The sequence below is a fragment of the Sorex araneus genome, chromosome 4 (genome assembly GCF_027595985.1).
Source record: "Sorex araneus isolate mSorAra2 chromosome 4, mSorAra2.pri, whole genome shotgun sequence".
Taxonomy (NCBI): domain Eukaryota; kingdom Metazoa; phylum Chordata; class Mammalia; order Eulipotyphla; family Soricidae; genus Sorex; species Sorex araneus.
The window spans coordinates 114,783,542-114,796,645 of record NC_073305.1 but is presented as its reverse complement, the minus strand read 5'-3'; the positions used below and the strand labels follow the sequence as shown (position 1 = coordinate 114,796,645).

The window sequence follows — 13,104 nt, the reverse complement described above, 5'->3', positions numbered from 1 at the left end:
ATACAGAGATCATTTACCCATCTCCTCCACCAATGATCCCAGTATCCCTCTCACCACCCCCACCCCACTCCCTACCACCCCACTATGCCTCTGCGGCAGGGCATTCCTTTTTGTTCTCTCTCCTTTAGGGTGTTGTAGTTTGCAATAGAGGAATTAAGTCGCTTTCATGTTTGGTCTATAGTCTACTTTCAGCTCGCATCTTTCTTTTTTTTTAATTTATTTATTTTTAATTAATGAGTCACAGTGAGTGTACAGTTACAGGTTCACACATTTTCGTGCTTGTTTTTCCCTCATGCAGTGTTTAAGAGCCCATCCCTCCACCAGTGTCCATTCTCCACCACCCATGAACCCAGTATCTCTTTCACCCCCCAATCCCATCCCCCCCACCCCACCCCACCTCTGTAGCGGGGCATTCCAATTTGATATCTCCCTGTCCTTTTAGGTGTTGTGGTTCCAAATAAGGGTATTGAGTGGTCATCCTTCCTGTTCAGTTTCTAGTCTACTTTCAGCATGCATCTCCCTTCCCGCTCAGGATCTCCAATCACATATTACTTGGTGTTCCCCTCTCTATCTGGGATGACTTTCCCCCAGCATATGAGGCCAGCTTCCAAGCTATGGAGCCAACCTCCTGGTATTATATACTACTATTCTTGGGTATTAATATCCTAATCTGTTGTTCTTTATTCCACAAGTGCAGCTCGCATCTTTCAACCCGAGTGAGTCCTCCCAACATCCTCTACTTGGTGTTCCCTTCTCTATCTCAGCTGCCTTTTCCCCCATTATGTGAGGCCAGTTTCCAAGCTGTGGGGCAGACCTCCTGGTCCTTATCTATACTGCTCTTGGGTGTTAGTCTCCCACTTTTATTTTTAACCTGTTGCCCAGTTTTCAGGGGGAAAAATCTGTATTTCTGAAAATCTCTCTTTAAGCAAACAGAATATACCCCCTCCCTCCAATTCCATCTAAGGTTACTACTCCTTCTCAGATTATCCCAGCACCCTCCATTATCAACCACTTTGAAAACCACAGTAAGAACCACATTTTAATTTATTTTATTACTTATTTGTTTGGGGTTTGGGGGCTACACCTGATGGTGTTATGGACTCACTTTTGTGTTCAAGTATCACTCCTGGCAGTAAAGGAGTACCTTATTAGTTAAAGCAAGTGCCTTATTCATAACACTCTGGCACAAAAGCCACTGCTTCGCTTTTTAAAATTTTAGTAAATTTATAGTACCGTGGCTTATAATACCACTAATGGTAGGGTTCTATGCATGAAACATTCCAACACCACACTCTCCTGCATAATGTACAATTTTCCTCCACCACTGCTCAGTGTCCTGTCCTCCCCCGTGGTAAGCCTCTTACTGCAGGCCAGTTCTCAGTTTCTTTGCCTTTGGGCATTTGTTATTCACCTACTGTGTTTCTTTATATCTCACATGAGAGAGATCATTCTGCATTTGTACCTTTCCTACTCTCCAAATCTATCTATGCAGCCGTACATTGCATGATTTTATTTATTTTGTTATTCATGATTGAGTTTCAAGCATACAATGTCTCAACACTGATTCTCTAACCAGTGCCCACTTCCCTCTACCAAAACCCCCAACCACCAGCCAGTTGCCTCCCATCTACCCGTATACCTCTAGCAGATTCAAGGCGCTTCTTTTTTCTTTTCCTAAGTTTTTGCACTGTGGCTTACAGAACTGTTGCTGATAGGGTTTCACACATAACATTTGATTTTTTTTTTTTGCTTTTTGGGTCACACCTGGCGATGCACAGGGGTCACTCCTGGCTCATGCGTTCAGGAATCACCCCTGGCGGTGCTCAGGGGACCATATGGGATGCTGGGATTCGAACCAAGGTCGACCGCGTGCAAGGGAAACACCCTACCCGCTGTCACAAATAACATTTGATCACCTTTCAGCACCATCTCCTCCTCCCAGTTGAACGCTTCCCTCCACCATAGATAGCCCTTGGCCTTCTCCATGCCCTGTCCCCTCTCCATTGGGAAGTAACATTTTTAAACAAATACTCCACGATAGTAAAATCAGTTCCCCTACAGCATATTTTGAAACAAAACCAAGTTGCTTAGTTTAAAAAAAAATGAAAATTTGACCCCCTTCTCTCAGCCATCCTTTCTGGTGCCATCCACCTGAAAGGCCTTTGCCTCTGTTGAGTCCTGTCTTTCTTTCATTTTAGAAAATTGAGATAGCATTTGTTTACATGACTACATATGCTTTAGGGTTACAATTTCATGCTAGTTCAAGTATCTTACCATCGCCGTCACCAAATTCCTTATGCCCCCACTGCAGACCTTGGGGCCCTCCTATCCGCTTGGCAACACCAGTTTTGTTCGCAGTGGTTGTGTCTGTCCCCTGCTTGGCTTCTCTCTCCCCACCTATGAATGAGATATCTGATACTTGTCTTTTTGTGACTTATTTCACTGAGCACAACGACCCCCTCTAGTTCATCCTTGCTGTCAGAGGCAAGGTTTCATTGTTTCTTCCCAGGCCCATCTTGTACCTCCCACCCCGTGGCATGGTGCCATGCTCGGAGAAGGTGGTCTATCTGGCAATACTGTTCTTTGGTGCTTCTTTTCAGCATGAAAGTTCTTGGCCTTCCCATGAGCTTCAGTATTTTTCTGGGTTGAGATAGACTCTAGAAGTTTGCCTCAGCTGTGGCTTTGTTAGACCTCTTCTGTGGGAGAGATTTGCCTGGCGAAATCAAGACCAGAACCTAGGTTTTTACCTATGGCCATATGCTCCCTCTTCTTCCCTTTTACACCCCTCACACCCAGACAACACAGCTAGTCCCAGAGTTCACCTTTACAGTTGCTGGAGAACCTACTGGTGCTGGTTGGTCCTTTAGTTGCCTTGTAGGTTTCATCAAACCCATGTGACAAAGGGATAATGTCTGGGGAAGGATATGACAGCTGCTGCTCTCCTCTTCCTCACAGGCTTCTGCCTACTCTGTGTTTGCGAGAGTCCATCAGTTCTCCCAACATGGCAGTAAACTACATGCCGTACCCACAGCACATTTTCTTTTCCTTTAAAAAAAAATCTTTATTAACAACAGTGCTAGACAGTGTTACAGTGCTACAATTTACAAAGTTACTAATAGCTGCATTTCAGGCATACAATAATCCAACACCAATCCTTCCACCAGTGTCAACTTCCTTCTGCCATTGTTTCCAGATTCTCTTCCCATCCCAACTCCTACTCCACTCCCACCTGTCAACTGAAAAAGCACATTACAAAGTTTCAGTGGTTACTGCTTAGATCTCATGTTTTCAGTTCTGTTGAATCTGTGTTTTGGATATATGGCTATACCTCTCACTCATTACTCATCACTCTCACTGTTAAAACCGAAACCCTGAAGACTCTTAACTCATTACTTCTTGTTCCCTTCTTCCCCCCTTGATTTACTTTGTTCTTTGTCTGTCTCCTCTCTGAACACAGGGGTCAAAGATGACCTAAGAGTCCCCCATTTACTACAATACATTCCCTCATCCAGAAGTCTATATTCCACAGATAATTGAGATCATCTGTGTTTGTGTGTCTACTTCTGGCTTACTTCACTCAATACAGCTTCCAGTTCCAACCATGTTGCAGCAAATTTAATGATTTCATTGTTTCTTTTAGCTGCACAGTATTCCATTATATATAGATATACCACATCTTCATAATCCATTCATCTGTCATTGGACATTTAGGTTGATTCCATGTCTTAGCTATTGTACTGAGTGCAGCAATGAATAATGCTGTGCATATGTCCTTTTGAGAGAGCTATTTAATGTTCTGCAGATAGATGCCCAAAATTTCTGGGATTTCAATTCAATTTTAATTTTACTGAGAACTCTCCATACTGTTTTCAACAGAGGTTGTACAAACATTTCCACCAGCAGTAGATAAGAGTTCATTCTTCACCACATCCCTGCCAACACAGATTATTCCTACTATTTTTGATAAGTGCCATTCTCACTGGTGTGAGATGGTATCTCATTGTCTGGATTTGGATTTCTCTGATGACAAGTGATGCTGAGCATTTTTTCACGTGCCTCCTGGCTATTCGCCTATCTCTGAGAAGTGTCTATTCATTTCCTCTCCCCATTTGTTGATAGGGCTTTTGAGGTTTTTTTTTAATTGATCTTTGTGAGCATTTTATATATCCTGAGTATCAAAACTTTCTCTGATATTGAATGCAAATAATTTTCCCCATCTAGCTAGCTGAATTTTAGTTCTAGCCCTTGTTTTTTTTTTTTAAATCTGCCATGCCGAAGCTCTTTTAATTTTATATAGTTACATTTGTTTATTTTTTGATCTTGTTGACTTTGACAGTGAATTCAGATCATTGAAGGCACCTTTGAGGTCCAAAATTGGATCACTACCTATAAGAAAATAAAGCTGGATACGTATCTTACACCTCCCACAAAAGGCAGCTGAAAGTGGACTACAGACTTTGAGATTTGACCAGAAACTATAAAGTAAACTGAGGAAAATTTAGGCAAAACACTTCAATATTTGGACCTCAACGCTGCCTTCAATGGTCTGATACCACTGGCAAACCTACAGCACATTTTCTTAGCTCAGCTCTCACTCTCTAGAGCAGTCACAAATTAGAGTCACACCTTGAGTTAAATCCCAACGGTTTAAATAATGAAACAACAGAACCATACACAGGTATTATCCAGCATATACCACCACTCCCAACATGAGATGGCTTTTCTCCAGCCCAATGACCAACTCATTTTGCTGAGTGCTTCCTGCTCAGCAGCAGGAATGCAGATAACACAATAATGACATGCTTTGGGGTAAGTTTCCACCTTTTTTTTTCTGAGCAGTCTCATGATTCAGCATCTCTATTTTCCCTCCACTAGGATTCCCTGCTGAGGATCTCTTTCTCAGTCCTCCTGTGTGTGGCCTAACAGAAGTCAGAGGTGATGAAGTCGATCCTAGATGGCCTTGCAGACACCACCTTCCGCACCATCACCACAGACCTCCTCTACGTGGGCTCGAATGACATTCAATACGAAGACATCAAAGGCGACATGGCTTCCAAATTAGGGTATTTCCCACAGAAATTCCCCCTGACTTCTTTTCGGGGCAGTCCCTTCCAAGAGAAGATGACAGCAGGAGACACCCCACAGCTGGGCCCCGGGGCTGACCAGGGGAATATCACTGAGTTCCTCAATAAATCTCTGTCATCCTACAAGGAAAACGAGGAGAACATTCAGTGCGGGGAGAACTTCATGGACATGGAGTGCTTCATGATCCTCAACCCCAGTCAGCAGCTGGCCATCGCCGTGCTGTCCCTCACTCTGGGCACCTTCACGGTGCTGGAGAACCTGCTGGTGCTGTGTGTTATCCTGCACTCACGCAGTCTCCGCTGCAGGCCGTCTTACCACTTCATCGGCAGCTTGGCTGTGGCAGACCTCCTGGGGAGCGTCATATTTGTCTATAGCTTCGTCGACTTCCACGTGTTCCACCGCAAAGATAGCCCCAACGTGTTCCTCTTCAAACTGGGTGGGGTCACAGCCTCCTTCACGGCATCGGTGGGAAGCCTGTTCCTCACGGCCATTGACAGGTACATATCGATTCACCGGCCTCTGGCCTATAAGAGGATCGTCACCAGACCCAAGGCTGTGGTGGCCTTCTGCCTGATGTGGACCATAGCCATTGTGATTGCCGTACTGCCGCTCCTGGGCTGGAATTGCAAGAAACTGCAATCCGTATGCTCAGATATCTTCCCACTAATCGATGAGACCTACCTGATGTTCTGGATCGGTGTTACCAGCGTGCTGCTGCTGTTCATCGTGTATGCATACATGTACATTCTCTGGAAGGCTCATAGCCACGCGGTCCGCATGATTCAGCGAGGCACCCAGAAAAGCATCATCATCCACACATCAGAGGATGGCAAGGTCCAGGTGACCCGGCCAGACCAAGCCCGCATGGACATCAGACTGGCCAAGACCCTGGTCCTGATCCTGGTGGTTTTAATCATCTGCTGGGGCCCTCTACTTGCGATTATGGTGTATGATGTCTTTGGGAAGATGAACAAGCTCATTAAGACGGTGTTTGCCTTCTGCAGTATGCTCTGCCTGCTGAATTCTACCGTGAACCCCATCATCTATGCTCTGAGGAGCAAGGACCTGAGACATGCCTTCCGGAGTATGTTCCCCTCGTGTGAAGGCACAGCGCAGCCTCTTGATAACAGCATGGGGGACTCAGACTGCCTGCACAAGCATGCCAATAATGCAGCCAGTGTTCATAGGGCCGCAGAGAGCTGCATCAAGAGCACAGTGAAGATCGCCAAGGTGACCATGTCTGTATCCACAGACACGTCTGCCGAGGCTCTGTGAGCCCAACACCTCCCTGGCTGCACAAGAAAAAGAAATTCTATCTTCTTCTTTTTCTTCTTCTTCTTCCTCTTCTTCTTCTACTGCTTCTGCTTCTTATTCTTATTCTGTTGCTTCTGCTTCTTCTTCTGTTGCTGCTTCCTTCTTCTTCTTCTTCTTCTTCTTCTTCTTCTTCTTCTTCTTCTTCTTCTTCTTCTTCTTCTTCTTCTTCTTCTTCTACTTCTGCTTCTTTCTTCTTCTTCTTCTTCTTCTTCTTCTTCTTCTTCTTCTTCTTCTTCTTCTTCTTCTTCTTCTTCTTCTTCTTCTTCTTCTTCTTCTCCTCCTCCTCCTTCTTCTTCTTCTTCTTCTCCTCCTCCTTCTTCCTCTTCCTCTTCTTTTTTTTATTTTTTAAAAGCTCATAATCTAGGAGAGTCTCCTGTTTCATCAGTTATATTTTTTTAGGTTTACCATGCTCAGTGGAAAGATGATTGTCACCACAATCAATTATAAGTTCTCTAACATTAGTATAGGTACTCAAACTCAGTTTTCCAGGAGTTTTAGTGGAGAGTATGATTTCAGTGTCAAAAACATCCTTTAATGAAGTTTTAATGAAGAAAGAGTGAAACCTTTGGCCGTTACAATTTGAAGTCCAAGTACCCATAGAAAAATGACATCAAATAAGTACTGCCTTTGTCACCACAACTTTCATGATAATGTATACCGCTCTTGTCCATAAGTATCAGATGTCCATTTAAAAAAGTTACAGTACTTAAAGTAGAGCTATTTTGTAAAATGTATTGTGTCCTGTGAGATCTGTATCAGTGTTTATGATGTGTTATTTACAATCATCTATTTCAGAAAAACTGAAGGGTAGACTTATGAAAACAATGGGACATAAACAGAGAACTATGTAATTGCAATCACCTTTTCAAAAAGAATTAATTCTCATGATATGACTTTAAAGACATTAGTATTTTTTAATTATATCTATCTAAAACCAACATTGAATAACCATAAAGGTTTATTTTTCTGTTACACAACAGGAAGAATTTGAAGATTATTCAGCAGAATTATTGAGCAGAATTCATTGACACTTAAAAATGCATTAACCCTGCACTCTCATGGACCTTGGTTATCTTCTGAACTGTTGCTATTCTGTTGAGTGATGGATTCTAATCCAAATGGAATGGAAGAACAAAGGCATACTGACATTTTTGACTGACATCTGTGACTTTCTCTAGTCTTTAGCTATTACTGGACCTCTTAAGACAGCATGTGTCAATCTTAATGTATATTGTTATCACTGTGCAATTGTCGTTTACTTGAAGAGTATTGCATCTCTATATTCCAGGTTTAAGTAGATTTCAAGCCTGGGTAGCCAAACAAGAGTCTACTTTCCCCCATAATTTAAAAGAAGTATTGTCTGGATCAGTAAAATTATACTGTGCGTGAGTGTGAATATAAGTGTGTGTATGTGTGTGTTCTTATCCTGTAACTGTTTCAGTAATGTCATAAAGTGAGAAAACTGTGACCAAGTATAAACTGTACCATTTGCTGCACTCTTGCACATGAATTCAGTTTCTAAAATTGAGTTCTTCCAGAAATCTTGCTGATGAGAATAATGGCCACAAACTTGCAGAAAATACCTCCTCCTCCCAATGAGAGATTGGGTCAGGTATTATTAAATTGTCCTTTAAGTATTCCAGGCAACCAGTGTTTACCAAGGGACAATCAATGACCATCACAGAAGCAAAGGTTTGTATTTATGTAGTTAATGTTGGAGAACGAGAGCATTTTGGTTTCTGGGCACCCTGCATGGATCCAGCCCATGGAGGTATAAGTCATTACAAGGGAAGTGACTCTGAAAAAAACAAGAGCAGCATTTTCCCCATTAAGTGGGCAGGCTGTGTGATCCCAGTTTAGATGGCAGTATGTGCCACTTGCTGAAGTAAGACTAGTTTGGCCTATGTGGCCAAGTAAGACTAGGTTGGCCTACATGGGCCAAGGAAGTTGGTTGGACCATGGGTAAGAAAGAAAAGATTAGTGAGGAGCTTACATGCATGATCAAGGCTTGGAGGCCAGATGGCTGCTTCCCTACTTCACTCAGATGTTCTTAGTGACAACCCATCATCTGGCTTTGTAGATACGATTGCATTAAAAGGCCTCTCCTTTGTTCCTGGTTAGCAAACTCTAATGCATAAAGATGAACACAGCTTGCTTGCGTCTTTTCCCCCAGTCTCATACTCCTATATGCTGCCATGGGGTGTTCAAATTTAGGCACTGTCCCAATAGATATTGAGATCACTGAAAAGCTAATTGACTCTGACATTTTATTCACCATTTTTATATAGAAAAATCATGACTCCCATAGAAATAGGGATGGGCATAGTATGGAAATCTAGCATTTCTCTGATGATTTCTAGTCTGCTTAATACCTGAGCAGTCTGATGATGCAGCGGATGCCCCTTCCTGCTGGCCCTTCATGGTCTAAAGGTAGTTGTGGGCTGTGAACCAAGCTGTGATGCTTCTCATGGTCTCTCCAGCTCAAGTGCATCTACTGGTTCCTTTACTTTACCTCTCTGCAGACGAAGGCTTAGGGTGCTAGAAGATTACTAATATCTCCTTAGAAGAAGGAGAAAACGATTATGAAAAAAACACCAGGCTGTAGTTACTATTTAGGAATTGCCAAATCTTTTGTCCCACATGATCCTGCATGTTTCAGAGCTCACCAGGCTGTATCAACTCCGCCTCATAGCTATGAAGACTGGTGAAGCCAAAATTCTTTTCATTGGTAGATCAACTCCAGGATTCATTTTTGAAGCTGTATTTGTGCATATGCAATGTTGATCTTACAGTGTGTTGTGCTTTCAAGATCTAAATCACATATAATAAATTAAGGGACAATGGGGCTGACAGCACTAAACTTGGTGCTTATTGATATTCTGAGAAATATCTGTGAAATTTCATCAATTATGTGTTATACCACCTTTATTTTAAAATGTTTCTATTCGTTTGATTCACTTTGACACCTTTAATACCATTTCCTAACCCAAGTGACTCAAATGTTCTCCCCAATTAACATAGTCATTAGAATTATCTTAATTAGGATCATTCATTAATTAGTCCCTTAATTAGACCCATTAATTTAAATATAATTTAGACTTCGGTACATTTTGTAAGGTCTGACTTCAGAGTTTTCTAATTCCCTCTAAGGGTAACATATTGTCCTGATCTGCATTTCACCATCACGTAAATCTGTTGAAAGGGCCAAATCCTCAACTGCTTAATATCTCCATTTTTTTTTTTGGTTCTACACAACTACATTTAGACAAGGAGGGCTGTCTCTAAGAACCTCTGATTTTTCTTTACATGTATGTAAAAGAAATATATGTAAAAGAAGAATAATATGGGGTAGCTACATAGTATGTCTACACTGGAGATTATTCCCAAGCCTCCCCATCCCTTTGAGTCCAGGTTGTCTGGCATTAACCATCAAGGAATTTTGAAGTCGATACCCACAGTGCAGGAAATTGGCCGAAACCCAGCAGAGAATTAGGCCCTGGTGGAGGAGTATTCTAGTCACTGTTCTTTTGATTAATTTCGACCATTCCGTGTCTGTGAACAATACCACCAACGTCATGCGCAAAATTAGATTTCTCACAATCTAACTGTATATTTGTATGATATTTTAAAATCTAAATGCTAGGCAATGTCTGTTAACAGTTGTCTTGCACTGGCCTTCTGATGAAATGTAACAATGCCTACTGTAATATAGACATGACATTTTATCTACTGATTTGGGCTGAATGTATGTAAATAGGTTTTAAAAAAGTCAGATGTTTGGGCAGTGGCTTACAAATCAGTAATTGTCAGATAGGAGAATTTCTTTACATTGCTGTGGCATCCGAAAAACTATCTTCACGTAAACATAGTATACTAGGCTTGTTGGGGATCAGAGTCCCCAAGAAAGGAATCTTTTTCTTGTGATAGTGTGAATCAAGATACCAGATTATCTGGATTCTTATTTCCAATGTTTCAAGTGGAAAACGTAACTCTTTATTGTCTATAAATCTAAGATAATTACTTTTACTCTTAGAAGAATATTGTATTGTTAGATGTTTGTTGAGCTGGTAACATTCTTGCAATTGCTGCAATATCTTTGTTAGTAATCTGTATAATACTTTGTACACAAGTACTGGTAAGATTGTTATTCAATGTAGCCTCAGTTACTATATTACTATAGCAAAGTAGTACTTCTGTAATATTTACAATGTTATTAAGCCCATACTATATTTTATTTCAATGATGTAATTAAATTGTTATTTATTCAAAGAGAAAACATCCCATCATGTTTATTGTCCAAAGTTACCTGGAATCAAATAAAAATTCTAGATTATCAGGAAGAACATAATATGCTTTTGAATTCTGCCTTATTTCATAATATGTTGTTTGAAAACTCTGGATTTAAATTCTAAAGGGTTGTTGGACACTGATTTGTTTCCTAAAAGCCCTTTTGACTTTGATAAATGAGACATATGAGATTAATATTTTTTTTGACCTAGGAAAAATGTGCAAAAGTCATTTCTTACATAATGAAGTGCAAAATCCTGCAATACCTTTTAAAGCCATTATTTCATTAGAAGAGTTGAATGATTTTTGCAATAAATTGAAACAGGCTATTCAAAATGTATAAGTTAAATGGGAATTTTGAAGATTTGATAAATATATAACTATATTATAAAGCTAAAATAACCTTTTAATATAGCTATAAAATTTTTATTTGAAATGAGAGAAAATCATCTAAATTTTATAATGGAGCAAAGAGCAGTAAGTTTACATATTTTACTATCAAATATTTTATCATCCAGTTTTGAAAGAAAGTTTTAGTACTTAAATGTCTTGTCAAATATTTGAAAATAGATTATTTTTAATAAACAAAATCAGAATTTATCATTTTGCCCAAATTAAGCAAATAACAGGTTGTCTTAGTTTTTAAATTTTACATTAGATTTTAACAGAAATAAGATGCTTATTTTGGAATATTTGTATAGCATATTGAAACTCAAAACCTGATTCCTAGATCAATAACATGCATTGCCACCTTTAGAATGTAATGGTGTAAAACCACAAAACCAGTTGAGGTACACAGAAACTACACTCTGTTGATCTTAAGTGTCTATAACTGGGAAAAGTCCTCCCTTACCTCTGGAATATTCTATGACTAGATCTTCTTCTGGTTTGAAGATAACATGTGGAAATTTCTTGACTCCACACTGAAATTTTATATATTACATATAGAAATTTATGTATGTATACACACATGCATATAAGTGTGTGTGTGTGTGTGTGTGTGTGTGTGTGTGTGTGTATTTTCCTCAATTCCCAGTTTCCAAATTCTGGTAAGGGAAAGTTGGAGTATACATATCAAGTTAGTTTACTTTCTACTTTTTTTGTTTGTTTTCTCGACACACTTAGCAGTGCTCAGAGCTTACTTCTAGCTCTACACTCTTCTTGCAAGCTTGGAACAGCATATGGGGTGTTGGGATCAAATCCATGTCAGCTAAGTGCCCTACCCAATGTACTATCTCTCTGGGCTGGTCAGATTAATATAAAAGATGATGAAATGTGTAGAATCAGTGTGTCCCACATAATCTCAGAATCATTGGGCTACTGTTCTAAGTACTTCAGAAGTGTCTTGAAAAAGGAAAAGAACTGATTGGGTGAAGTTAAGTAATATATAGACTATAAGACACATAGTTCTCTATGACTATACATAAAGGAAAAAGAATGAAAAGAAGAAACTGACAAATAATATGAGTAACTAAAATTGTATAGTTGCAGTCTTGAATTAAGAAAATTGGGAGATACTTGAACTTTGTGGTATTCATTGCAGCATTTTGCTCATTATTTTGAATATGGATCCTCAAGCATGTGCAAAGCAAATGAATAACTAACAATAAAACAACAGTAATAATGATATAATCCCTAACATCTTGAGTAAGACTGATCTATTTGAAATATTAAAGTATTTTACAAAATATTTACAAAATTATTAACAACAGTAATAATGATATAATCCCTAACATCTTCAGTAAGACTGATCTATTTGAAATATTAAAGTATTTTACAAAATATTAAAGGATTTTTCTTATCCAGTTATCTTAGCTAACACTAGAATTAAGACAAAGATCAGAAGCCCAGCTTTTGAAAGAGGCAACTGGTGCTAGAAAGAACACTGGATAAAAAAGGATTAGATTCAAGATGAAGTATGCATTGCCTAATTTTCAAGTGATCCTCTGATATATATATCCTTTGGTAATATATACATGTTATCAACTTCATATTGAAATTGAGACAGAGCTCAGTGAAAGACCACATAGCTAAGATAACATTTTGATTAAACAAAATGCATATTATCTTTTATTGAATCATAGTGCCTCCAGTCATTCATTTATTATTCATGAAAAGTCATATATTTCAAAGGTATTTATTGAAAACTTCCCTTTTGCTAAGAAACAAAAAAGGAAGAATATCACTTTCATCTATTAGAAAGTCCAGTAACAGTAATGCCCAAAGTTCTGGAGTTTTGCAGTATTTTTCCACATATGTAGACCCAAGAGATCAAGGATCTGGACCAGGTTTATAGAGATGGTTAGTGAAAAGTTGTATAACCCAGACTCTTAGGTTCAAGGCTCTGGGCCTTTCCACCATAACACATAGTAAGGGAGAGAAGGTGTGATAGAGTACGTGACTCCAAGCAGACATGCC

At 39.6% G+C, this 13,104-nt stretch overlaps 1 protein-coding gene across 4 annotated transcripts in view; it reads left to right on the top strand.

Moving 5' to 3' along the window:
• CNR1 (cannabinoid receptor 1) overlaps positions 1-10,747 on the top strand; it is a 31,310-nt gene extending 20,563 nt beyond the window's left edge. For all 4 annotated transcript variants that reach the window (XM_055135315.1, XM_055135317.1, XM_055135318.1 and 1 more), the window contains exon 2: positions 4,876-10,747. In XM_055135315.1, the coding sequence (XP_054991290.1) occupies positions 4,939-6,360 (1,422 nt within the window). In that variant the 5' untranslated portion in view covers positions 4,876-4,938 and the 3' untranslated portion in view covers positions 6,361-10,747. The remainder of the gene's footprint in view (positions 1-4,875) is intronic.
• The last annotated feature ends 2,357 nt before the right edge of the window (positions 10,748-13,104 follow it).